Here is a 27,653-nt window from a genome sequence, read left to right on the forward strand (position 1 = left end):
TGTGCATTCACGTTAGTATATGTTCATGTGCACTAAATCAAACCCTTATGCTCACCGTGCAATCCGAGCCAACCCTCCAGCTTCAGGACAATATCAACCGCTTCCTCCTTCCTCCCAGTGTCCAACAGTCGCCTAGCAACCACCCCCAATGCCAGCACCATTCTGTGATATATGTCGCTTCCCTGTAAAGCCACGGGGGCCTTCTTGCGCTCAAAACACAGGCTCTTCAGTTTCGTGATGATATTCTGTACAAAATGTAAAAAAATACCCGAATAATCGTAGATATAAGTTCAAACCGCATCATTTCAGTTTCCTTTGGACTTTTTCGCACGTTAATTTGACACTCAGTGAAGTAACACTATAACTGGTCATAGAAGCCTAATTCGCCGCTACCAAAGTTAATAACACTTTGCTGGATCAGCATTCTTGCGAAGAATAACAGTTACTTGATTTGTGGAGACTTCAGACTTCGTGTAACATCGAGTAAAACTAAAGGAAAAATTGCTATAGCAAATTCGTCTGCACATTTACACACCACACTCGGCGCTTTTCTGTTTAATCCTGACTAAAGGACACGGTTTTAACGCTGCAGATATGACTCTGAACCGATGGTCCAGTGTACAACATAAGCTTGTAACTATACTGTTAAAAAAAAGAAACTTGACACTGACTTTCAAAATGTAATATAATGCGATTGTTTCAAAATAGGACACAGAAACCATAATTGAAACACTGTTTGAAGATAAATGTACACAATGTTCAAAACATTAATCGTGTACGATACACGTACACGATACAGTTAATGTCACAGGGGTACAGCAAATGTACCAACCACGTGCATCAATCACCGCTTGACACCGACGACCCATAGATGCAATCAAGTTGTCAATAACACGGTGTTGGATGTGCTGCCATTCATGCTGAAGTGCATCAAGAAGCCCCTCAAGTGTTTGGGGCTGTTGATTCCTTCTGCGAACGCGTCGATCCAACTCGTCCCACAGATGTTCAATCGGGGACAAATCTGGTGACCGGGCTGGCCAAGGTAATGTCTGGATGTTGTTGTGCTGTAAGAAGTCCTGACAAACACGTGCAATATGCGTTTGAGCGATGTCCTGCTGGAACTGTCCGCCATGAACGTTGACGTGAGGAAGAACGTAAGGCTGTAGGATCAAGTGTCTGTAACGCACACCTGTCAATGCACCTGCCACATGCACGAGAGGCGTCTTTCCCACATGCACGAGAGGCGTCCCACCACCGACGTCTGTAGACACGTGCGCACACATCAGCACGTTTGAGTAGGAAACGGGACTCGTCAGTAAACAGTACATTTCTCCACCTTGCACGTCTAACCCTCTGTTGACACCAAAGCAGACGGTCCGCCAGATGACGTGGGGTCAATACATGACGTCGAACAGGTCTTCGTGCAAAACGTCCAGCCTCCCTCAGTCTGTTGCGTACCGTTTGATCTGATATTCTGCGTACCCCAGGGATCAGTGTGGTTGTAGAAGTGGCTGTGGTAGTGCGGTCTCGGAGGTGTCGTAGCCGGATGTATCGATCTTGTGCTTGGGTTGTCACCCTTGGTCTTCCTGACCTTGGTCTGTCGTCAACTCTGTTGGTGTTGTATCGGGTCCACAGTGCGGAGATTGTCTGTTTGGATACGCCAAAGTGCCTGGCCACTTCTTGCAGAGTTGCTCCAGCTTGTAATCTCCCAATGGCGTTGTTCCTATGAGCTGCATTCAGTCTTGGCATTCTGTCACCGCCTCTACTGCCGTTATAAGGACTGTATGAACAGCCGTTGGTGTTGATTGTTATACCCATTCAGCAGGGGGGCCTTCATGCCTAAATGCAGGATCCTGTGCTGCACGTTTTTTTACAGGCGGTTGCGTTTGCGTAGAATTGATCCCAAACGCTACGTTTATGTGCTTTGCATGTGTTTTCGCGAATTATAGACACATCATCTTTCTGTTCGACTTATTTGGTTCTCATTTAATGTAATCATTTTAGATATTTGGCAAAAAGTGGTTTTACATTTATATCAAGTTTCTTTTTTTTAAGAGTATATTTTACCACATATGTTTACACTTTCGTCTTTCAGCGGTTCAGCAAGTGCGATAACGTACAACATGAGATTGTTACTTTTATATCACACATGTTTACATTTAAGTCTATCGGTGGTCCATCTAGTGAGATGATGTACAACATGAGCGTGTAACTGTTATATCACACATATATACACTTACGTCTATCGGTGGTCCATCAAGTAGATGATGTACAGCATCAGCTTGTAACTGTTATATCACACATGTTTACACTTACATCTATCGGTGGTCCATCAAGTAGATGATGTACAGCATCAGCTTGTAACTGTTATATCACACATGTTTACACTTACATCTATCGGTGGTCCATCAAGTAGATGATGTACAACATGAGCATGTAACTGTTATATCAAACATATATACACTTACGTCTATCGGTGGTCCATCAAGTAGATGATGTACAGCATCAGCTTGTAACTGTTATATCACACATGTTTACACTTACATCTATCGGTGGTCCATCTAGTGAGATGATGTACAACATGAGCGTGTAACTGTTATATCAGACATATATACACTTACGTCTATCGGTGGTCCATCAAGTAGATGATGTACAGCATCAGCTTGTAACTGTTATATCAAACATATATACACTTACGTCTATCGGTGGTCCATCAAGTAGATGATGTACAGCATCAGCTTGTAACTGTTATATCACACATGTTTACACTTACATCTATCGGTGGTCCATCAAGTAGATGATGTACAACATGAGCGTGTAACTGTTATATCACACATATATACACTTACGTCTATCGGTGGTCCATCTAGTGAGATGATGTACAACATGAGCGTGTAACTGTTATATCACACATGTTTACACTTACATCTTTCGGTGGTCCATCAAGTAGATGATGTACAACATGAGTTTGCAACTGTCATATCACACATATATACACTTATATCTATCGGTGGTCCATCAAGTGAGATAACGTACAACATTTGTTTGTAACTGTTATATCACACATATATACACTTACGTCTATCGGTGGTCCATCAAGTAGATGATGTACAGCATCAGCTTGTAACTGTTATATCACACATGTTTATACTTACGTCTATCGGTGGTCCATCGAGTGAGATGATGTGGATCAAGAGTCTCTTCACCAGGAAGGAGTCGGGTCTGGATCTGTTGAGGACAAGGTCTAGCAGGAGCTGCTGGGACAGGTCTGTGGTCAGACTGGCGATAGCATCAAACATATGGTTCTGGTCCTTGAAGGTCTTGGTCAGCCTGAAATAGATGGAGGATATCCCCGTAAGCATGAGGGTTTACTAACACTCCAGTGTGCTAGACTATGCACCACATCAGGGGAAAATAAATAAGCTACACGGGTAACAATAATTGATCTTCGCTGAGTTCACCATAAAAGGACTATTGCTTTTTCGCACCATAGCAACCAGCCATTTCTGTCGAACTCACATCTTAAATAGGGCGAAGGGAATATTTACTGGTATCCAAAAGGACCTACATTGTACATCAAGTGTACAAAAAGACAATAAGGTGGTAGATGATGTCATTCAGGTTTGATGGAGTTTACAAATACCATTTATTTGAGGGTTTTTTAAAAGAAGAAAAATAAATGCATTTTTCGATGACAAATGATAAACTTCGTTTTCCGGTCCGTTTTAATAAGAAAATAATTTGAAATAATGCATTATGTACATTACGAAATATGTATCCATACATGTACGCAGAAGATTCCTTTTACCATTGCTTTCGTAACTGACGTCACATACAATATTGATCTATATAATGTCATTCCCTTCAAACTGTTTCATTTTTTGCCCAGTAAGTAATTTAAGGGTCTATTCACCTAGGCCTATCCGTCAGGTACTGTTCAGCAAGGAGAACCAACTGCTGGTCAGGTAAGTCTTGGAGCACAGATACAAGTTGCGTGTAGCATTTGTCCAACTTCTTCGAACCTGAAAAAAACACATTTTAAATAATCTACATTCTCCTTTTATTGCAAAATATAAGATAGCTCTAATCGCAAAAAAACAATGAAGAGCGAGGTGTGGCTTATTTCAAGATAAAATATTGTTCTATCAGGACGTCATTTCTGGAGATTCGAACATGTGCTCGAAACTTGATGACGTTGTATATTGGACGACGTTATTTTTTTAGAAGGAGTGTCTAGTGAGTAGTTCCCCATAGATGAAGGTTTTCCACGTAGATAAATGCGATGACCGAACAATCGCATCCAAAAGCGGGAGAGATGGGACAATAGAACACTGCAGGGAGAATGGACCACTCGGGGCGGCGCCCCTCATGGTTTATTCTCCCTGCAGTGTTTTATTGTACGATAAACAACTCCCACTCGTCGTTCATTTCTTGAAAAACGACAGTCGTGGTTACATGCAATATATTACAATTGGATCAACTATATGATTTAGAAGCTTGTATTTGCATGGCTGTATAGCCTTGAATATTACATGGCAGTGTTGCATGGATTTGCACATTGTGAAGACCCCTAGACATATATAAACGTAACTGTACCTTTTTCTGGCTCGTTTCGCATGCAAGTGAGGTTCCCCTTCACATATTGCAGGTGTTCCTTCACATCGATTGCTGGCTTCTTGCGCTTCACCTGGAATACCAACGTACAAACGTTCAGGATGCTGCGTTGCAATACGAGTAGATACATTTTTAATTCATTGTCCAATACGTTTTCTCTATAAAATACATACATGTACATATGTTTTGTTTACTCATTTTTGATTGGTTCCTTGTCTATCCGGTCTGTTGACCGATTGACAAAAGCGTTAACATGATATATACTGAACACAATAGTAAGTGAGCATCACTGGCTTGGGAGATATATTTTATGCATTCTTCACTGCAAAAATTATACCCAAAAATATTCATGATCCCTAACCTTTTTGGGGCCAGTATGCTTTATAAGCCAAGATAACTACTTGTCTTAAAGTTTATCGCAACAGAGTTTCTCTACATATAATGTCTCAAAAGCATTGATTCTTTATATATATGCTGCCTCATTCCTTTCTCTAACTCTTTAGAAACAAGACCACATCATGAAGGAAATTGGTTAATCAGCTCTGACTTGAAGACTTGTGATTTAATCATACGTTTTTATTTTCAGGAATGTATGTGCTGTGTGCGAAAAGACATGTTCATGTTCTTCCTAAATGTTTAACACCTGAACAAAAATGTTTCTTGCATCCGATTGACTATGAATGTAGATAGTAGTAGGGCACAAATAGCAGAGGATATAAATCGCCAGTTTTGTAAACAGTTGAACAGGCCCATTTCTCCCTTCTATCTGTAGAATATCTCAACATACATCGGGCTGTCATGACTAATGATTTTGTCGGAATCGCACTATCGACTCTGCCTTATGCAGAGATTTCTATCGGATATGGAAAGGGTTTTGTTGCTTTATTAACGGATTGTTTTTGTTAAAGCTAAACTTGTTACCTCTTTGATATGAATGGTCGCCCTCGTGATGTCTGTCTTTGGTCTGCTGGGAATACTGACGGCCTTGTGTCTGCTGAGGAACACCAACTTTCCTGTGCCTTGAGCTGACATCTCGGGGTATTCTGGAGACAGTACTCAGTTAGACTTTTATGTGTTACGTTTTCAAAACACTCTTCTTCATAAAACGGAAACATTATTTTTCTCGAATCGTGATTAAGTGCCCTAAAAGAGCTTAAAGAACAGAACGGAAAATTGTTAAGGTTTGTTTGCCACAAATTAGTCAATCAATTGTTATTTTCTTGATAACATGTGATCAGATGATTCAGTAAAATATTTTTCCTTCGTCAGCGTAAATGTTTGGATCCATGTATGAATTTACTGAATGCGTTCATTTAATGGTAAATATAGTTCCTTCTAGTTGAATGAATTTTGGCTGAATTTGGCTCTGTCATTGTTGAAGTACACAGCATAAAGTTGATTATGCAGTCATCCTAACAGATGGTATGGACATTCGTAGAAGCGTCCGTAATATATTTTACTACCGTAAGGGTCTATCGTTACAAGATAATGCTTACTTATTTCCGTGAAGTTGTTGACCGCCTTCACAGGGCGACTGTTTTCATATGGGTTGTATCTGGTTAAATATGAGAAAAAAAGCATAGGTCTATTGGTTAATAATGAGACATGTACATAGTTATCAACGTTACTAAATAGGTATAGTGGTTGGCTTACTATTGCAATCAGTTTGAGTGTGGTGCTCATTCGGTTTAGTTTAGGTAACCTAGCTCTACGTTGAAATACAGTATGTTTATCTCCTGAATGGACAACTGCACAAGCACCAGACCAGGTGCACAAAGGGCAGATTTCAATTGCCGGAACAGGAAATAGTAATTTGGGAATAAGTCGGGGCTGTAGGGTGGGTGATTTAACTGTACAGCCCAGACATATTCCCTAGTGACTATTCCCTGTTCAGGCAAAAGAAACCTGCCCCACCTGGAAGACGCTTCCAGGATGTCGCTTCCAGGACATAAAGGCTGCCACAGAGGCGTGGTTAGAGGGCCATTCTGCGGATTTCTATAAAAGTGGTATTAAAAGCTTGAAGGACAAATGGAATAAGTTTATTGAGGTGAGTGGAGATTACATTGAAAAATAGAAGTGCAAAAGATATTCTGCGACTTCATCTTATAATGAAGTTGCAAAACGTTTTGAACACCCCTCGCATTTATCTTCACTGAGTCCGTGAGGGACATGTCCATGAACACCACACCCGTGATTGTAGGGTTTATCAATGTGTCACTATCTCACATTAATCTCAAATCATAGGATATATAACTGAAATACCTTCATAGCGGCGTTACACTAAACCCATTAACTAAATTATTAAGAGTCAGTATGGTTAAAACTGATGTTGAGGAAGAGGATGATGATGATGATGATGAAGACACACAATCAGCCAGAACCCCGTTTCACAAAGCCATTGTAATTAGCGTAAGACTGTCGTTCCGCCAGTGTTAACATCTGGACATATCAATTGCCCTTGCACTAGGATTTCGAGGCATGTCTATGAGCACCACACCCGTGAACATGAGGTTTACCAAACTGATACTTGCAATCACATTACTGTCACATTTATCTGAAATGATATGATATACAACTGAAATGCTTTCAAAGTGGCGTTCCACACAACCAACTTACTACATTATTGATAAATGATGGTCATTTAATTACGATTTATGATTAGCAACGCGTTGTGTACAGTATTTCAGTTATATCACAGCGTCTCAGCTTGATGTGGGTGGAAAGCTAGAATTTATGCTAATACTAGACGTTTACCACTTTCGTGCAGCCCATGAGCACAGTTATGGTGCTGACAAACCTAGATACACAGTCTTGGCGAAACAGAATTCGAACCCACAATCACGTAGCATGACTAAGAGACACAACTCTGCATAGCGAACTGCCCCCTTCCCCCACCACCATCCCAACCTCCACCCTTGCACTTTAAATGAGGGGAGTAAATAAATATGATGACATAGGGAAATCTTCAACATTCTCACCCTTCTGCAGTCTTATGCATGACCTGTAACTTTTCCTCCACCTGAATGGTGTGCATAGTCCCGAGGGCAGAGTCGTAATACAACGTCTGAAAACATAGTCATAAATCACCATTATAGCAATTTAATATATAAATATTGATTCGACCCAGGTTCAGTTTCTTGGAAGACATTCCTGATTTAAGCTTATTCTGCCATATCACGCCATGTTGTTTAGTCAGATTAAACACAAACAGGTACTTATTATTTGATTCAGTTGTTTTGAGTTCTTGGATCGTATTCCATTAGTGATGAACTCGTCACTCTCAGTGCCTGCATAGTCAAGCAATAACTGTGACTAATTGATTATGATTTGTAAACAGAAAGAAAAGAAGACAACAAGAACAAATTATGGTGAGGGGGGTGTTTGTGTTACGTGGATATTCCCCTACTTAAAACACATCCCTACTCTTATACTTTGATAAAACATTCTAAAGAGCCGGGTTACGAGCATAGTAAAAATTAGCTCTTGTTGTAGCACGTGCGCGAAATGTCCGTTCCTGAAAACTAATTGTGCGCTCAAAGAATGGGATGAAGACACAGGTGTGTTTTATCTGCCCAAAACAATGTGATGAAGAGACACAGATGAGCTGTTGAATCTGAATCACTCACGTTCCGTTTCGGAAGGACTTATTGACCCTGCTTATGCATTTCACATCATAGCCATATCGTCATTAGGGAAGAGAAATTATGGAATATATGAATATCACTTTCAAACATTATTTTCGTTTAATGTTTCATCTACCTTGGTATAATCTGACGTCGCATGCTTGACGGGGTGGTGGCCCGGGTGCCGTGTCTTGGTGAACACGTGACCTGTGAGAGTCGGCCGCACAGTGTAGGTGGCGTTGTGGGGACCTGGAGTATGAACGTTACAGATACCCAAACTCAAATAGCATTAATGAGTTCTAAAATCAGGAAATTGTCAGCTGTTAAAGAAGAGGACAAATATCAGCCAGCCAGCTATACAGTTTCTCGGGAAAATGAGAATGTGTGACTGCCCATGTGTGCATGCAATGGCACTTCGATTAAACATATAACCATGATCAAGATATAAAAAAATGTTTTCAGAAAATGCTGTTTTTAAGCAGTTCTCCTGCAATTTCGTTATATGATAGGCGTGCTTCCCCTTCCCTGTGTTATGCTCTGATACTGGCTTCATTTAGATTTGACTTCTAATCGTGACAACAATGCCACAACCCCCTGGCCTCAATCCTCCACGACCACAACCCCTCCACGACCAACAACCTCTCCACGACCACCCACACCAACTCCGACACCCAACACATCCCCAACCCCTAACCTTCCCCCGATCCTTACCCTCACTTCCAGTCTCTCTCACGTGATAGCCCCAGCCGTCGTCAGTTGCATGGACATGGCCCTGAAAAGACAACCAAGAAAGTCAAAGTTCGTGTAACTGATACACTGTACCCAGATGATATGAAGTGAGAGAATGAACGTTGTTTTGCATCCCAATCAGAACTACCAGTATTGTCTGCAATATTGGTCACCCTGTAAACCAGTGGATGATAGCATAAGCACCAAAGACGAAGATCATAAGACATTTGTCAATGTTTTTTGTGCAAGCAGTGTAAGATCACGCAGACGATTGATCACGAACACGAATAGTATAATTACATACATGTATAAGATAAACGTCTTCAGCAATCAATAGGTGAGTGAGTATGGTTTTACGCCGCTTTTAGCAATATTCCAGCAATATCACGGCGGGGAACACCAGAAATGGGCTTCACACATTGTACCCATGTCGGGAATCGAACCCGGATCTTCGGCGTGACGGGCAAATGCTTTAACCACTAGGCTACCCGACCGCCCCAGCAATCAATAGGCATTGAGTAGACACGTGAATGCCATGCCCCTGTTCCCTTATTATGACGTTCTTATTTCGAAAAAAAATCATATCTGTATTGACATGAATGGAGACACCTGGTTACAATAGGCCTTTCTTGTTTATACTGGTCGTTAGTTGATCGGGTAGTCACGAAAGTTGACTGCCTGTTGTCGTCACCCGACGCCGTTGCTCGTTGCTCATAATTTCAATAACAAGTTTGCCGGGGCCATACTCGATTATATGACCGCCGTCATATAGCTTGAATATCGCGTCGTTATGTACGGCGTTAACGACAAACAAACAAACATATTTATTGTATCGTCGACAATATGAACCTAACGTCTTCACAGTGGTTGGATATGTCTACGTGGGTAATATGAATACGGCGCTAGCACTGACTGACTTTCGTAGACGCTGAATAACAACGAGGAAACGCCCAGATCTCACGAATACGTAATTCTTACATAGTTGGGGGCGAGATCAAAGGCCTCGGCTGTTCATTGATAGACCCACGCTGTTATTGGTTACCTTTGATAGCTGCGTACGAATGGAAGCGACGTTGCACCAGGAAGCAGAACTTCGGGACAGGGAGGCAATATGTATAAGGGTGTTAGAGACACTGGTGTCGGAGACTTGAAATTTTTATTTGTGTTTATGTCGTGTGGACCGTGGTTAGAATAGTTCTCCAGCACAAGAGTGACTGTCAGCCCTGTGAAGATCCAGTTTAGAATTGGTCTTCAGCAACCAATTCGTGTCGTAAGAGGCGACTAACGGTTAACGTTGTACTAATATTTGAGGATGAGAAATTCTTTCACCAGATATGATTTTCGTAGATGTAGATTGAAAAACAATACAAAAATTGGGTAGAATATGCACTTGGGTCACCGACTTGCTGAAACTTAGATTTTCCCAAGAATTAATGTTTTGCTCATTCTAGCCTTAATTATGTATATTACTCGAAAGAAGTTAAAGACCACCCTAATCTATTATGACAGATTAACTATGATAATATGAAGGACTCGAGTGTTTATTAACTTCTTTTGAGTAGAATATTTGATCATGTCAGCAGTCTAAAACTAAGTAAATGTAAGAAACAAATAGGCATGTTTCCGCAACTATAAAACTTGACATTTCCAGTGGGTCAAAAAGAAAGCGGGAAATTATGCAGGTTGTAGATGATAACGACTTTGGAATTTGCTGACAAACCAAGCATCGTAATGAGGATGAATGTGGGATTCGAACCTATTATCATAGGGTTCTGGGACGCCCAAGGGAAGTATTTCTGCCTTCAGAATGGCAGTGTGTTGGACGATGGGCCACTCATGCCCACGCAGGGAGTCTAATACTATGTGGGGAGGAGTAGAAAAGAATGGTTGTTGACATCCGTTCACTCGATATAGCGTTTACGTCGATGTTACAAGGTAGAACTGAATCGATCGAGAATAAATCACCATGATTAAGTAACGGATATCCGCTTGTCTCGAACTACTAGTTACTCGATGTATTTCCCACCTATAGTCCCGAGGATAAGTTAAGAAGGTTTCACTGTAGACCAATCGATACTTTTTGTTTAAAGTAAAATTATAGTTACGACAGCGTTGATGCTAGGATGTTTTTGTGCGAATGGACCACTCACTACATTATGACGGATATTTTCAGGGGGATGGGGTGGCCTTAAGGTTAAAGCGTTCTCTCGTCACGCCAAAACTCCGAGTTTGATTGACAGGTATAATGATGAAAGCACTTGTCTGGTGTCCCCAGTAGTGATATTGCTGGGATGTAGCTAAAAGCGGCGTAAACCATCACTCGCTCACTGATGTCATCGGGGACATTTGAAAGACAGTGAGATGCAGTCTAAGCATTATTCCAGCTATATCACGTGGCCCCGTGAATAATCGAGACTGGATCAAAACAACCAGTGGTTGACTGCATGAAGAACAAGCTACGTCATCGAGGCATAGTGCGACAAATACAGCCATATTACCATTCGATCCTAATTAGTCCTATTTTAAGAGTAGGGAACTGGGATCATGTCTAACCAAGAATCCCCATCGGTGCCCAGTTTAACTCTTGGAGACAAAGACCCCTGATTAACTTTGACATAACAGTCAGTCATTACCTCAGTGGCCTGGTGTAGACGAGAAGCAAACATGGCGGCGGCTCCCTTCTTCATGGCAACAGCTTCATCGTCGTCGTCGGGAGGGTGGTAGACGTGGAGAATCTCGCCATGGGGCGTGATCACAAACGAGAACCTGCGAGATACAGTTGATCTGATATATATCAGCCTGACACATCTTGAAGACTTGAGATAACGGGCAGTGTCAAGATATACTTTGCGATTGATTACAGTTATCCTGTCTTCATAGAAACGTTGTCTGAGCTTTACAAACGGTAGTAGTTACAACGTGTTTTCCCAGACTGGATTTTGCCCCAGTCCGTGTATTCTACCCTAATAAGTGCAAACCTATCACTCAAACCATTTCTCGCTGAATCACTCTCTTGTACTCCATCACTCACTCACTCACTCACTCATTGCCATACCGTGATACAAGATCATGACATTGGCTACACATAACATTTCCGTCCTAGCCCAATAACATCCTTTGAGCGAACATATATTTACACGTATTCGCGCTCTCTCTACTGACTATTACCATTTCGAGAAGTCCAAACGGTGGCCGATGGTGTCTGAAATTAAAGAAGAAAATAAAGTGAGCATTGCGTAGGTTATCGAATGTTAACAGACACATTATGTCTAGCATCACATGAAATGAATTATAAACCTCAAGACGGTGTTAACGCTTGGAGATATACGTAATGGCACGAAAGTGTGGCTGGGACCGAAAAGGTTCGGTGGACATGCTGGGTGTTGTTAAACAAGCCGTATCACAGCAACAAATTGAATCCTTCGGCTCCCCCTTACACTGCAACAAATTGAATTGTTCGGCTTCCCCTTTCACAGCAACAAAATGAATCGTTCGGCTTCCTCTGACACACCAACAAATTGAATTGTTCGGCTTCCCTTTTCACAGCAACAAATTGAATTGTTCGGCTCCCCCTTACACAGCAACAAAATGAATCGTTCGGCTTTCCCTGACACAGCAACAAATTGAATTGTTCGGCTCCCCCTTATACAGCAACAAAATGAATCGTTCGGCTTCCCCTGACACAGCAACAAATTGAATCGTTCGGGTCCCCCTTATACAGCAACAAATTAAATTGTTCGGCTTCCCATGACACAGCAACAAAGTGGATCGTTCGGCTCCCCCTGACACAGCAACAAATTGAATCCTTCGGCTCCTCCTTATACAGCAACAAATTGAATTGTTCAGCTTCCTCTGACACAGCAACAAATTGAATTGTTCAGCTCCCCCTTATACTGCAACAAATTGAATTGTTCGGCTTCCCCTGACACACCAACAAATTGAATTGTTCGGCTCCACCTTATACAGCAACAAAATGAATCGTTCGGCTCCCCCTGACACTGCAACAAATTGAATCGTTCGGCTCCCCCTTATACAGCAACAAATTAAATTGTTCGGCTTCCCATGACACAGCAACAAAGTGGATCGTTCGGCTCCCCCTGACACAGCAACAAATTGAATCCTTCGGCTCCTCCTTATACAGAAACAAATTGAATTGTTCAGCTTCCTCTGACACAGCACCAAATTGAATTGTTCAGCTCCCCCTTATACTGCAACAAATTGAATTGTTCGGCTTCCCCTAAAACAGCAACAGATTGAATTGTTCAGCTTCCCCTTATACAGCAACAAAATGAATCGTTGGGCTTCCCCTTACACTGCAGCAAATTGAATCGTTCGGCTCCCCCTGACACAGCAACAAATTAAATTGTTCGGCTTCCCCTGACACAGCAACAAAGTGGATCGTTCGGCTCCCCCTGACACAGCAACAAATTGAATCTTTTGGCTCCTCCTTATACAGCAACAAATTGAATTGTTCAGCTTCCTCTGACACAGCAACAAATTGAATTGTTCGGCTCCCCCTAATACTGCAACAAATTGAATTGTTCGGCTTCCCCTGACGCACCAACAAAATGAATTGTTCGGCTCCCCCTTATACAGCAACAAATTGAATTGTTCGGCTTCCCCTGACACAGCAACAAATTGAATCGTTCGGCAAATACTGTGTTTTTAGCCTTATTATAAGTTGCATTTGCAATAATATGTTTTCCACTGTGTGAGTGAAAGCTGTTTTGCTTAAACAAACTGACCAGATGGATATTCGAAGGCGTGACCTTGCGGTAGGCGCGACGCATAGATCAAAGAACACTTAATCATTCAACCGACTTTGAAGATTATGCAAGATTCACCACGCACTAAGGTTGTTGTTTTTCATGAGATTCCTCGGAACAGTTGAAACGTGATTTCCAATGCTTCACGTAAAAAACGTGCATTGTGATATTCAAAACGAGATACGAAAAGTATTTTTAATCTGGGATTTCAAAAAGTCATGTACTATTGTAGCCAATTCAAATTTGATTTCTAACGCCCAGTAAGCAGACTTAGCTGCTGTATAGCAACTTTAATGTGTGTATTTTAAAATTAATATCAGAGTTAACACTAGGAGAAAACGTTCGTGTGTATAAAGGAAAACCGGCTCTACCCACCAAATCGCCAATACTTCACAGAATTAGTCAGGTAATTCTTTGAGTAATGTCTTACTTAACGACATGCCATTAATCTAGTATATTTTACTTGATATGACATGTATTTCGCCTGATTTACTTGAATAGCATTGTTTTAACGCACGTTACGGGTATCAATTCATAAAAGATCCATATTTTGTTGTCAGACAATTGTCAGAGAAACTTCCCAAATAACTTCATCAGCAATCTGCTCATCATAAGACTTGCAGAAAGTGTGACGCTTTGTCATACACAATTCGAATTGTTAGTTGTGGGTTGGTTGACATATGGAGATGCGGGCGTAGGGTAGAGTATAGTAGTGTGTGCTAAGCTCTACACAACACGTGAGGGTTTATAGTGTACACTAATGTTCAACCTGTATTGAAAATTTATCTGTTTTGTGCAGGGTATCAATTGACAAATGTTACGTGCCAGGGCCTAGATTTTCGAAACGATCGTAGCCCTAATATTATCGTAAATTTATCGTAAGGAAATCGTAGGCTATCGTAGCATATTTTCAAAACTATCGTAGCCCTAAGATATCTTAAGATTGTCGTAAATCTAAGACAGACCCTTACCTTTCGTAAGCTTATTTTATCTTCATCCAAGATGGCGGCATACTTTTCCATAGATATTTTGCCAAACAATTAGTCTTCTTTACGTTCAAACATTGACATTTCATTTTGTAAAACTGTGTGATTCAAACTGACACTTCGAAAACACGAAGAACGCATCAAGGATTTCACGTCAAAAATGTCTTAATAGCGACAGCGATCCACATAACTGTGGATAACTTACAATATATTTTCTATCCGAATCTATGCTGAAGAAGTGTGAAACAACATACCTTTTCGATATTTTGGGAAGGATAAAAATGTCGGCAGGCTACAGTAATGACCGTGACCTCATTGATAACTCAGGGGGAGCTAATCTTAGTTCAAACTCTAGTTGAGAGTGGTTTCCCTTTGTATTTGCCCGGGACACCTTCCTCAATGTTACAGTTTTCATAAAGCGCAGAGTTCCGCTGTTATATTTTCTGGATCGCATTTGTGTCAATGCTTTAGTCTTTATTTTCGCATTTTATAAAATTATATCAATCTACATAATTTTATGTAAAAAAAAACTTAAAGGTTTCGCATAAGTTTTTACATCTAAAATCGTGTGGGACGGGTGGTTTTAATAATTGAATTTTAACTATACAGTGTAGTATTTCTTGACTTAACAAGGAAATACATGTGATCAAATATTTGTATACAATATCTAATATTTTTCTTGCAAAAGAAATTGTAATTTGTTTCGTTTTAAATTCAATACCTATGTTATCTATATCATCTTGAAAGACAAATATTTGATAAAAAAATGATTCAAAACTGTCTGTTGAACAATTGCATTTTTTAAAAACAATGATTAACGGCGTACAGATGTATTCAATTAAATATAACAATTTACTGCAATTTTGACAGTAAAAGTTAAGCACAGATTTTCGTATCGACAAATCAAATAAACAATTGGGTTCCCATGCTCGTTCTGGTTCTCGTCAAAATGTAGCATAGTTTGCAAATTCCAATATATGTTCGCAGAAAAAAAAGTTTATTGAATGAAGTTTACTGAACAATATAAAATACACATTTTCAACACAATAATCTTTGCATTCAATAAACCGGTTTTAAAATGTTTTGGTGTTTTTAATATTTAAGTCTACATCTTCCCGTTTTATGTTTAAAAAATATATAGATATACTTGAGACCATTCAAACAATAAAATCGTTGTCACGTTTAGGGTCAACGGACAAATGCTAGTAAATTATCCTCAGCAATTCTGTCAGACAAGCCAAACATAATTGAACTACGTTCTGGAATAAGTTTGACACATTACAAAGTATTTCGCTCCTCAGTCAGATTTAAATGAAATCAGAGAAATCAGTTTATTAGTTCTACTTAATTTAAAAGGATAGAAAATGACTACATTACATGTATGTTTACGTTAACTTGTGGCGTGTTCCATGAGACAACATAACTTGACAGTTCCGAAATTATCTCTCTTTGCGAACGAAAATTAGAGTCACTTTTAAATTTTGAAAAGAATTATGGATCTAGATAGATAAAAAATAATTTCATCATCTAAATAATTATAGCTTGATATTGTATTTAAGTCCTTGGTTAATTCGTGAAATATATTGGATCCATAAATAACAAAACAAACTTAACAAGTTTAGATTGTCATAAAATCTTGCTTGTAGGTGCGCTGCTTCCTGAACATTTTTTGTTATGAGTGTTTCCACGTATAATGTTGATGTTAACACTAATATAAGCTTGACTTTTGACATAAACACAAACATATACAGTATACATCACTTAACATCAGACTTGAACACGCATGTTAAATGCTGAACGCATATGCTGTTCGATCAAAGGTCTCGCCATTGTCATTTAGAATAACGTCCCTTACTTTCGTCCTTGACTTTGTACGCGATGTGTTTATATCATAAAGTTATGCGCGGTCACGAGAGGACCATTTGAAGGGAAAACAGTGAAGTATCTTTTGGCACATTATTTCCATTCTAATAGCTAAAGTGTGGTAAAATAGCTTTGAAAAATGCTATTGCATGGCACACGAATGCTTTTTGTGTTCGGTTAGTCATGGCATCTTTAATCATGAGATCAACACGTCTACATGTAGGACATATGTAGGATTGTACAGAATTTCACTCAAATATGTGCGTGTTAAACAGTGTGACCTGACAGTGTGATCATCAATTACGTGTCACTTATCTATGTTGTTGTTATTGTCAGCAGCTGGGAAATCCCCGTGACGTCATTGCGAAACACCCGCTTTTTCGATCTCTAACACAAATGAGTTCTCTGTCAGAGTTACGATAGGTATCGTAACTCTGAACGATCTGCGACAGGTTTACGGTAGTTTAGAAAATATATCTTATCGTAACCTTAAGATATCTTATCTTTGAACGTAAGTTGTTAAGATTTATCTTAGCTAAGATCGTTTCGAAAATCTAGGCCCTGTATATTCGGCAACGCCTAACTGAGGCGTTCAGTTTGCTATGTCATCCATGTATCCCCAGACTGTAGCAGCGGCTTGGGGCTTGAGTAACATTCACTTCACTATAAATAGACAATGATAAAGACACGCATGTCTTCATGGTTCATGTTAAATCACAGAGGGCAAACTCAGATCCGTGCGGGTGGTCAGGCTTGCTGACTTGGTTGATGCATGTCATCGTATCCCAATTGCATGGATCGATGCTCGTGATACTTATCACTGGATTGATTGTCTGGTCCAGACTTGATGACTTACAAATCGCTGCCATATTGCTGGAATATGTGCGGCGTTAAACAACAAACAAATCAGGTTTTGTATACGTATATATACATATGTATATCTTGCCAGCGTTTAACTGTATTGGCGGGGGAAGGTAGATGGTGTAGTAGAAATAGTTGTCATGGAAGTAATAGCTGAATTTGTGTAGTAGTGGCAGTGGTAATGGTAACATGGTAACAGTAATTATTATTTGTTTCAATAAAAGTAGTAGTGGTAGTAGTAGTAGTAGTAGTAGTAGTAGTAGTAGTAGTAGTAGTTGCTACCTTCTGTGTGTTTGGTCTTCAGAGCCAGAGCATACACCTTCACGTAGACCTCCTGTCCGTCCCCGCTGTCTCCGACGTTGATGTAGCCGACCTGAATCACAGACACAAGATGATGTACATGAGTAGAGCGTTGTATCATAGACACAATATGATATACAGGCGTAGAGTGTTGTATCATAGACACAAGATGATGTACAGTAGCAGAGTGTTGTATCATAGACACAAGATGATGTACAGTAGCAGAGTGTTGTATCATAGACACAAGATGATGTACAGTAGCAGAGTGTTGTATCATAGACACAAGATGATGTACAGTAGTAGAGTGTTGTATCATAGACACAAGATGATGTACAGGAGTAGAGTGTTGTATCGTAGACACAGAATGATATACTTGAGTAGAGTGTTGTATCATAGACACAAGATGATGTACAGGAGTACAGTGTTGTATCGTAGACACAGAATGATATACTTGATTAGAGTGTTGTATCATAGACACAAGATGATGGGCAGGAGCAGTGTGTTGTATCGTAGACACAAGATGATGTACAGGAGTAGCGTGTTGTATCGTAGACATAGGATGATGTACATGTGTAGAGTGTTGTATCATAGATACAAGATGATGTTCAGGAGAAGAGCGTTGTATCATAGACACAAGATGATGGACAGGAGAAGTGTGTTGTATCGTAGACACAAGATGATGTACAGGAGCAGTGTGTTGTATCGTAAACACAATATGATGTACAGGAGTAGCGCGTTGTATCGTAGACACAAGATGATATACAGGAGCAGTGTGTTGTATCGTAGACACAAAGATGATGTACAGGATCAGTGTGTTGTATCGTAGACACAAGATGATGTTCAGGAGTAGAGCGTTGTATCGTAGACACAAGATGATGTTCAGGAGTAGAGCGTTGTATCGTAGACACAAGATTATGTCAGGAGTAGAGTGTTGTATCGTAGACACAAGATGATGTACAGGAGTAGAGTGTTGTATCACAGCAACACTTATTACAACCCCAATTAAGATGCAAGATTATGTACAGGAGTTAAGTATAATATCGTCATAAGACGGACAATGATATCAAGACGTATGCATATACTTAGAAATAAGAGATTTATATTGTTTTATCAATATATCAGCAATGTCATCAACAGGGTTTCAGAGTGACGAGCGAATGATTTAACAACAGTGTTACCCGACAACCCCTATCTAAGAATTGGTGAGGATGTGGAAACACGAAGGAGTGGTTCCACGAGGGTATGACCATGAAGGGTGCTGCACGTGGACAGGAAGAGGAAAACCCTTCAAGGACTTGGGTCTATTTCAATTCGTGGGCTAGACATTATCTCTGTGCGAGCAGGGTTTTCCATGCAAGAATGAAAAGTATTCATAATACCGTTTGCATAAAATCCAAATACAGTTTAAATGTTTTGAATCATACGCATTTGCGTTTTTTCCCTGACCTGCTCCTCAATATTGTGAGCACATCAGCTTCATAACCTGTATTAGTGTTGTATCACACTTTAACTCTCAACCAGGCACACAGCACATGTTAAAGGTTGCGATATCCAAATCCTAAATCTTACCACAAAAATTTGGAAGGGATAATGCGTTGACACATTTAAGTTTTCTTAAGATGAATTGATATTGGTGAGGTGAGGTGAGGTGAAATTGGGTTATGGCACTTATATAGTGACGTACATGCACGTGTGTGTGTGTGTGTGTGTGCGTGTGTGCGTGCGTGCGTGCATGCGTGCGTGCGTGCGTGCGTGCGTGCGTGCGTCATCTTTATGTGAATATTCAGAGTTTCATATAACATTATTCATGTTCCAGAAGTTGTTTTCATGCCCAATGGAAGCTGTTAACTTCGTCCGATAATCGAGACTGGTTATTCTTTGGCGTTGACGTTTTATATTTACGTTGACGTCTTTAGGTTTCAGAGATGTAAGAAATCAACGGTTACAGCGGACTCATCCATGCCCTCTGTTGTACTAGGATGTGTATACAAATGGGAAGTGTAACACATTGGATATGCCACTCAGGGATATGTCAGTATTTCAATTATATAAGGCTCCAATATTGATATCTTTTTTTTAATATACTTGTAAACTGTTTTGCAATTTTTGAAGATGCGAGTGAGACATCACATGGCTGTTTTAAAGCTACATTGAAGTTTGTAAGGCGAATATCTTGAACAAAGTATATTTCTTTTGTCTTTTCCACTGACAGTGTCATGTTAAGCAAATTTAAATCCTATTCGTAAGAATTTAGACTCCATTATAAGTAATAATCATATTCCCCTTCGGGACTGTGTTTGCCTCAATATTATATTACGTTTACTTCAGCTAGGAAAGCAATATTCAACTTTCAGTATAACTTTTATTCATTTTCTACAACCTATTATCCTTCTGTCCAGAGAACACTATATACTCTTTATAGCCTTATATTATGTACTGAACTGTAACGGAACAATGAAAACGCCATAAAGCCTTTAGAAGTGACATTACTTTTAAGAAAAGCTCAGCCCATACTTCGAATTGTTCGACAACATTGTGTATGAACGTAACAAAAAGGTGTATTAACACATGCGCACAAACAGCGAGGACATACATTACATAAGCGTCAAAAGGGTTTTGTTGGGGAAGAAAAAAGACAAATGTGTAGCTTATGAAAATAGTTTGTTGTTTAACGCCACACCAACGGCAACGTTGGGGTACGATGACACGCTGTCAACCAAGTCCAGAGCCTTGCAACACGCTCCATTCAGTGGCCTCTTACGGTAAGAATAAATAGCTGCAACACTTTACCTTGTACGTATACATACGTCACATGTCATATGTACCACCTGGGCCCACTTGCACAAAGCGATCTCAGCGCTAAGATGATCGTAACTCCCATACTTTAACATAGGTTTACAATAGTCTTAGCGCTAAAATCGCTTTGTGCAAGTGGCTCCTGGTGTCTTCATCTAGTGTTACACCCAAACATGATTCGCGAAACAATGGCCAGAGGGGTTATATCCGAAGTTTATTATAGGATATGACATACCAGCTAGAGATTGAATAAGACAAAATGTGGTGTTAGGCTGTGACTGTAACATGTAATACAAGAACAATATGATACAACGTACACCGTTTTTGGATATAACCGCCGAGACCCATGAAGATCCAGGGTGGAATAGGTCTTCAGCAACCCATGCTTGCCGTAAAAAGCGACTATCCTTGTCGTAAGAGGCGACTAACAGGATCGAGTGGTCAGGCTCTATGACTTGGTTGATGCATGTCATCGTATCCAAATTGCGTGGATCCATGCTCATGATGTCAATCCCTGGCTTGTCTGGTCCAGACTCGATTATTTACAGACCACCATCATAAAGCTAAAATATTGCTCAGTGCGGCGTTAAACAACAACAACAACATAACCGCCGAGGGTTAAACAGGATGACATCGACATTTCAGGCATTTCCAACTGAAACAATCGTACAATGAAACCACTACATTTTGAGTTGACACTCTTTGGTGGTATAAGAGAAGGATGCCAGCGAGACATATAAGAGACTTCCCTTTGCTTTACACTCAACGAAGAAACGATGTTTTGTTTTGTTTGAACGTTTTGTGTACGGACTGGCAGTAATATACAGGATTATTTTTTGCATTGTTTTCAACATTTGGACTTTGAAAGAGCGACGCATCCGTAAGCAAAGAAATAAAAAAAAATGTCGTCTTATTACTTTGGATATAAAAATAAAACTGATCTAACTAACCTCGTTAGTTCTTTTAGAAAATTATTGTTTGAAACGCGTGCGTGCGTGCGTGCGTGCATGCAAGTTAATGGTACCTTACTAGTTCGCGATGATTCCTTTATCAAGAAGTCCGGATGATGTAACTGCCCCCTTGGAACGTTACCCTCTGAAGCGAAGTTACTTTATTTCATATGAAGCATATTATTTTACGTCGGACCCGTGAAGATCCAGGTTAGAATAGGTCTTCAGTAACCCATGCTTGCCGTAAAGGGGGACTATGCTTCACGTGAGAGGCGACCAACGTGATCAGGCTCGCTGACTTGGGTGATGCATGTCATCGTATCCAAGTTGCCTGGATCGATGCTCATGATACCAATCACTTGATTGTCTGGTGCTGACTTGATTATTTACTGACCGCCGTCATATAGCTGGAATATTGATGAGTGTATTGATATTGTTTATACTAAAGTACTGTTAAAACGTTTCCCCAAACTTACTCACTCACTTTGTCTCCAAATATGGATAACTCGATACCAAGTTCGGCTGAAACGATGTGGTGTTTAAATTATCTTTTCACTCGTTAAATCCAGCATGGGTGGTATGACTCACAACATACGCTGTTTCAAACTAACTCAGGAGGCCCCTAACATATATTGTAGTTACGTAGACAATGCACCTGATCATCTTAATCAACGCAGTCGCCATGTAAGTGATTAGTCCTCAATCAAAACAGTTTTTCTCAACAGATATTTTATGAGGCCATGCATCTTTTCCCAACATCGTTTTAAAATTTTTACGGGTCGTATATATAGGTCATGATCATAAAAATCGATAGCACAAAGGGAAATTGGGTATCACTGAGCAACAGGAGTCGGTTTGTCCCTGGATCCCCTGATCAGACATACGAGGCAGACGCAAAACAAATGCGTGCTTCTTAGCTTCAGCTGGCACCCTGAATACATTGAGAGGTTAATTCTGAGCTCGTGTTGTATAACGTCATTGTGGGGCTTGTCAAAGCGATCGTAATGCTGCTACTATCCTAAGCCTAATGCTGAAATATAGGGTTACTTTACCCTCTTGGATAAGCAATGATTACACTCACAATAACATTCTAATTCTATACTGAGTCAAATTTGAAACTTCACATTTTTAAAAGTAATCCCATATATGATATACAACAGACAAATGTATCAGAGAAGATAATTTTTAATCATTAATGTCCAAAGAAGGATGTAAATCAACGGTGGTAACCATAATTTGTTCCAATCACCTACGGTATTCGGTAATAACATCAACAGTTTAAATCATAAGTCCCAAGCACGAAAATCTGATGGCATACAAGTTCAGTAGCGTGTATGGCCACCATGTGCGTTGACAACTGCCACACAACGCCTCCGCATGGACCTTCTGATGCTTGTGAACACATGATTGGGAAGACGACGCCATTGTTGCTGCAAAATGGTACCAAGATCTTGCAAATTCTGTGGTTGGTTCTGGAGAGTGCGCAGACTTCTGCCAAGAGCATCCCAGACGTGTTCGATGGGATTGAGGTCGGGAGACCTTGACGGCCAGTCCATGACGTTGACTCCCGCATTCTGAAGGAAATTCCTTGTCAAAATTGCTGTGTTAGGTCTGGCATTGTCGTGTTGGAAGATCAAACCGGGTCCATGTGCTGCCATAAAAGGCAGAAGTTCTGGTGCCAGTACCTGGTCGCGGTAAGCAGCAGCGTTGAGGTTGCCACGGATGACAAGAAGCCTGGAACATGCATTGCCACAGAAAGCACCCCACACCATGACACTTCCGCCTCGAAATCTGTCAACTTCCTGTACACAACACTGGGCGTAACGTTCATGACGGCGCCTCCACACCCTCGCCCTACTATCAGCAAATCAAGGATTAAATCGGGATTCATCACTGAAGACGACTTGATTCCAATTCCTCTGAGTCCATCGTAAGTGTCGCGGTGCCCACAATTGACGTTGACGTCTGTGTAATTGCGTCAGAATCGGCCCGCAGTATGGCCGTCGTGCTTGAAGGTGAGCAGTTCTCAGACGGTTGCGAACAGTTTGCGCACTTTGTCTACCCCTAAACAGTTCATTTCTGGTTGATGTAGCCGTCAAAAATCGGTTACGGAGGTAACGTAAGACAAACTGACGATCCTCTGCATGTGACGTCACACATTGTCGACCTGGCCGAGGGCGATCATCGGTGGTACCCGTTTGCTGTAGACGCGTCTGTTAATCATAAACAGTCCGTCGACTACAACCCATCGTCCTTGCGACTTCAGCTACGGACGTTCCCGCCTGCAACATGCCGATGGCACGTTCACGTTGCACATTTGAAAGGCGTGGCATGACAAATGTCCGTAAAGACTTTTGTTTTCTTGTGTTTTTCTTTTTTTTAATGACTGCTAACAAGTATGGCTGAAAACACGTGCGGTATTATGGCGACGTAACCAGTTGCACGTGAAAAAACACTTTTGCCACTACAGTGCTGTGCACATGATTTTGATCCATTCAACTGCACAAACACGGATGTTATTTGAAGAGAATACGTGGCCATTACTGTTTAAATACACAATTAGGGCCCACAATGATAACTGGTCAAAATGTGGTTCAGTATAGAACGGGATTACGTCTCCGAAAGTTTCTATGTAAATTGGCACCAGAAAGGAGAAACTATTCAGGTCATTTTAACAATGTTGATGGTTAGAAGCCATACTACTAACACAACCGGGAATTCGACAGATCCGAGTTCGAGACAACAGGGTTCGATTGAACCACAATTCATCATCCCTTCCATCCACCCCACCCTCGAGAATAGAGTTAGTGAGTGATTGTTGTGATATGTCCTTACATAGATGTATCGATACACGCCGTGGGGATAAGACCTCACACAATTAGCTGGATCAGACCACCTGATCATGATCGTCATATTCATTGGCTCCAGCCACATGGCCTAATCTTGATCTACATTGAAATCACCACGAGCTTGACAAATTACGAGCAAATACAACGCCTACATTCCATGTTTCAATAATAATTAGTGTTTGTAGCGTGTCCGCCCGACTGATCTAGAAGGTGTTTTTACAACAAGCAAAAAGCATTTGGGCCTAATCTGCACTGAAATCACCACGTGGCTTGACAATTTACTTGTAAAACCAAACATACGGAGTCATTAACTTGTTTTTCAGATGCGCCACTGTGATACAGAACGATCCTTTTTATATTCATCAAAAACATTTGTGTCGCTGTTGTCACCAGTGACGGGCATAACAAATCGAGACTTCTTGGAATTACAATTGTAAAGGTCAGCCCACGCTTCCTAGAAAACTTCAGTTCATGCTTAAAAATCTACCATGTACATTCTACCAGTGCATATTGTTAGGGTCACCGTATTCAGCAAAGAAGCACAAAGGTCATCCAGAAGGCCAATGTACACATGAGGTTCTAGGGTAGAACTCACTTTGAATTTTATCCTATACTGAACAAAAGTTCTTGTGAAATTGAATAAGATTTAATGCAAAGATATGTTTTTTACCAAATCTGAAACAATTTCGGTTTGCAATAGACAAAAGACTCCTGTAAGTGTTCAAATGGTTTTATTTGCCATACTGACTTCAGAAAATGCGTGATTTCATAAAAATGTCAATTTACAAATCAATAGCGTGTGTGTCCACCTCTGGTTGCGATGCAAGCAACACATCTTCGGCTCATGGAATGGACCAGGCGTCGAACAAAGTCCTGTGGGATATCTGTCCATATCTGCATATGGAGCATGTTTCGAAGTTCCTGGAGTGTTTGTGGAACACGTGGTTGACGGCGAAGGCGCCGATCCATCTCATCCCACATGTGCTCCATTGGTGAGAGATCAGGGGAGTGAGCCGGCCAGGGGATGACATTCACGTTGTTTTGTTGAAGAGAATCCTAACAAGTCGAGCAATATGAGGCCGGGCGTTGTCATGTTGAAAGGTAATGCCTGGGTCATGACGACGCAAAAACGGTAGAACAACAGGGCCGATGATGTCGTCGCGGTAGCGCTGTCCATTGAGATTTCCCTCTAACACTATCAAACGGGTCCTCTGTCTTGCTGTTATCCCACCCAACACCATAACGCTGCCGTCCCCGAACCGATCTTTTTCCATGACACAATGATGGACGTAACGTTCATCTCGACGTCGGTACACTCGAATCCGTCCATCGCTGTCGCTTAGGTGAAAACGAGACTCGCCAGTGAATAGAACTTGTCCCCACTGCATGGCCGTCCAGCGTAGACGCTGTCTGCACCACTGTAGACGTGCTTGACGGTGGTTTCCTGTCAAAATGGGACATCTGGCGGGTCCACTGGCGACAAAACCTGCACATCTGAGGCGGCGACGGTACGATTTGTGAAGATATTCGTCGAAGGCCAGGGTGCTTCTTGCAGTCACTGTTGCTGGCTTGAATCGATTTCGTAGGTGTGTTGTTCGAATCCAGTTGTTTTCTCGATTATTGGTTACGCGTGGCCTGCCACTCCGAGGGTGGTCTCTGACTGCATTCGTCTGTTGCCAACGTTGCCATAAACACCAAATGGTGTTTATGTGGACGTTACATTGTCTTTAAACATCACGTTGACTCGAGCCTGCTTCAAGCATACCAATGGCTCGCAGACGCTCATTTTCGGACAGGCGTGGCATTTGGTAATGTTGAATAATTGCGTAATTCAATACAATCGTAAAACAATTTCTGAGTGGTTGTTGTCAGCACGATGCTAAGCATTGCATATTAAATCCCGTTAACGCACATGTTTTTATTACCCATTCTTGGGTAGTGAAATGCATGGGGCTTGCATAAAAGTCAACGTTTGCATGGAATGCATGCTTTTCTGTAGCAGTTGCGTTCTTGTGACTTGATTCCATACATGTACTACAATATTGAAAACCACACTTTACGTGTATGAAAAATACACTAAAATATTGGTGTCACAGGAACTTTTGTTGTTGAGTATATAAACGTAGATACTCTTGCTAATATACCACTAAGTGCTTGCTGGCGTGTATGCGCCTATATTCTATTATTTGCGTGATTAACACACATTAAAGATATTTATGAAATAAAAATTTAGTTCACACCTACCTTTGTTTGATTGTGTATTAATGTGTACAAATGTATATTCACTGTTCGTTTACATAGAATTCACTGTTTCTATCCCGATACATATTATGTATGCTGAGTGTGCCACCTCGTCGTAGGGTGGTGTCGACTTTTCTCACTTGTAACGATCGCGAAGTTCAGTTGATTTCAGGCGTGGGGTGTTTCAGCTTTTTCAAAATATTAAAAGTGTGTGATTTCTAGCATTTAAGTTTATCGCCTTGTAATGACACCGTCACCATGCCAACAAATCTGAGTAATTGTGGTCTGCCAACTACTTATTTCTCTATAATATTTGAAAGCATTTATATTCAGTTTTCATGCCGTATTAAGTATATGAGCACGCGTCGCTAAGTCGCCGCGCCACAAATCTTTGAGTAGAGTTGCTTCCCAGAGGCCTACCAGACTCGTGGGTTTCACCTAAGCGGTAAATGTCTAAGACCTGCATCACTTCGGGTTTTCGTTCCACTTTTAGCTGAAAATGTGTTACAACTGAAACACTGTTAACGACGCTCAACTCCCTAAGACACTGTTAAGGTTTTGTCTTAGTTCTGTCTCAGTTACTAACTCTATACACGAAAGATATAGTGGACCCTTAAGGTAAACAGATACTGAGAAATGAATATAGCAACTGTTTAAATAAAGGTGAATAAGTACATCATAAAATATCGGAAAGAAGCAGCAATCTCACTGGGTTGGGAATGGCTGCTTCATCTCAACAAACCTACATCCAGTGTAATTAATGTGTTATTTACTTTGTCCAAGAATACTCGGTCAATCCTTTCCATCCATTTAGACGTATTCATGTAATTCTTCCTATTAGGATGTTTTGATTACTTTTTGTCGCAGATTTAGAAAAATAAGCAATACAGAAATATAATAGGACTCAACAACTCACCTTGGCTAATACTTGAAAATCTCCAATATTTTTCACGTTTGCGTTAGAATCATACTTGTACTGATATTCAAACCCCGGTTCAAAGTTAATGAAACTTGAAGAAGCACATGTCAGTAAAACAACTATTCGACAAATTGCCGGAAAATGATTTCCCGGCAT

The 27,653-nt window shown here is 40.7% G+C and overlaps 1 protein-coding gene and 1 long non-coding RNA gene across 2 annotated transcripts; both read right to left on the bottom strand.

The window, feature by feature from the left end:
* Positions 1–205: 205 nt before the first annotated feature.
* LOC125384223 lies at positions 206–3,967 on the bottom strand. Its single transcript, XR_007223056.1, has 3 exons — positions 3,914–3,967; positions 3,156–3,330; positions 206–245 (listed from the first exon to the last, which is right to left on the bottom strand). It is a non-coding gene; the product is annotated as an uncharacterized LOC125384223 (long non-coding RNA).
* A 603-nt stretch (positions 3,968–4,570) lies between these two features.
* LOC124137768 lies at positions 4,571–27,653 on the bottom strand. Its single transcript, XM_048402725.1, has 10 exons — positions 27,495–27,653; positions 17,725–17,815; positions 12,135–12,168; positions 11,600–11,732; positions 8,949–9,009; positions 8,374–8,486; positions 7,593–7,678; positions 6,111–6,169; positions 5,536–5,657; positions 4,571–4,687 (listed from the first exon to the last, which is right to left on the bottom strand). The coding sequence occupies exons 1-10, from the start codon at positions 27,651–27,653 to the stop codon at positions 4,571–4,573; spliced, it is 975 nt and encodes a 324-aa protein (XP_048258682.1).

The sequence above is a fragment of the Haliotis rufescens genome, unplaced genomic scaffold (assembly GCF_023055435.1).
Source record: "Haliotis rufescens isolate VD_foot unplaced genomic scaffold, xgHalRufe1.0.p SCAF_29, whole genome shotgun sequence".
NCBI classification, from domain to species: Eukaryota; Metazoa; Mollusca; class Gastropoda; order Lepetellida; family Haliotidae; genus Haliotis; species Haliotis rufescens.

Excerpts from the sequence above, each read along its gene's own strand:
- LOC124137768 (XM_048402725.1), bottom strand. The coding sequence starts at position 27,653 with ATGCCGGGAAATCATTTTCCGGCAATTTGTCGAATAGTTGTTTTACTG. Across the intron at positions 9,010-11,599 it reads GTCTACACCAGGCCACTGAG|GGCCATGTCCATGCAACTGA; the intron begins GTAATGACTGAC and ends TTGTCTTTTCAG. Across the intron at positions 7,679-8,373 it reads CGACGTCAGATTATACCAAG|ACGTTGTATTACGACTCTGC; the intron begins GTAGATGAAACA and ends CTATGTTTTCAG.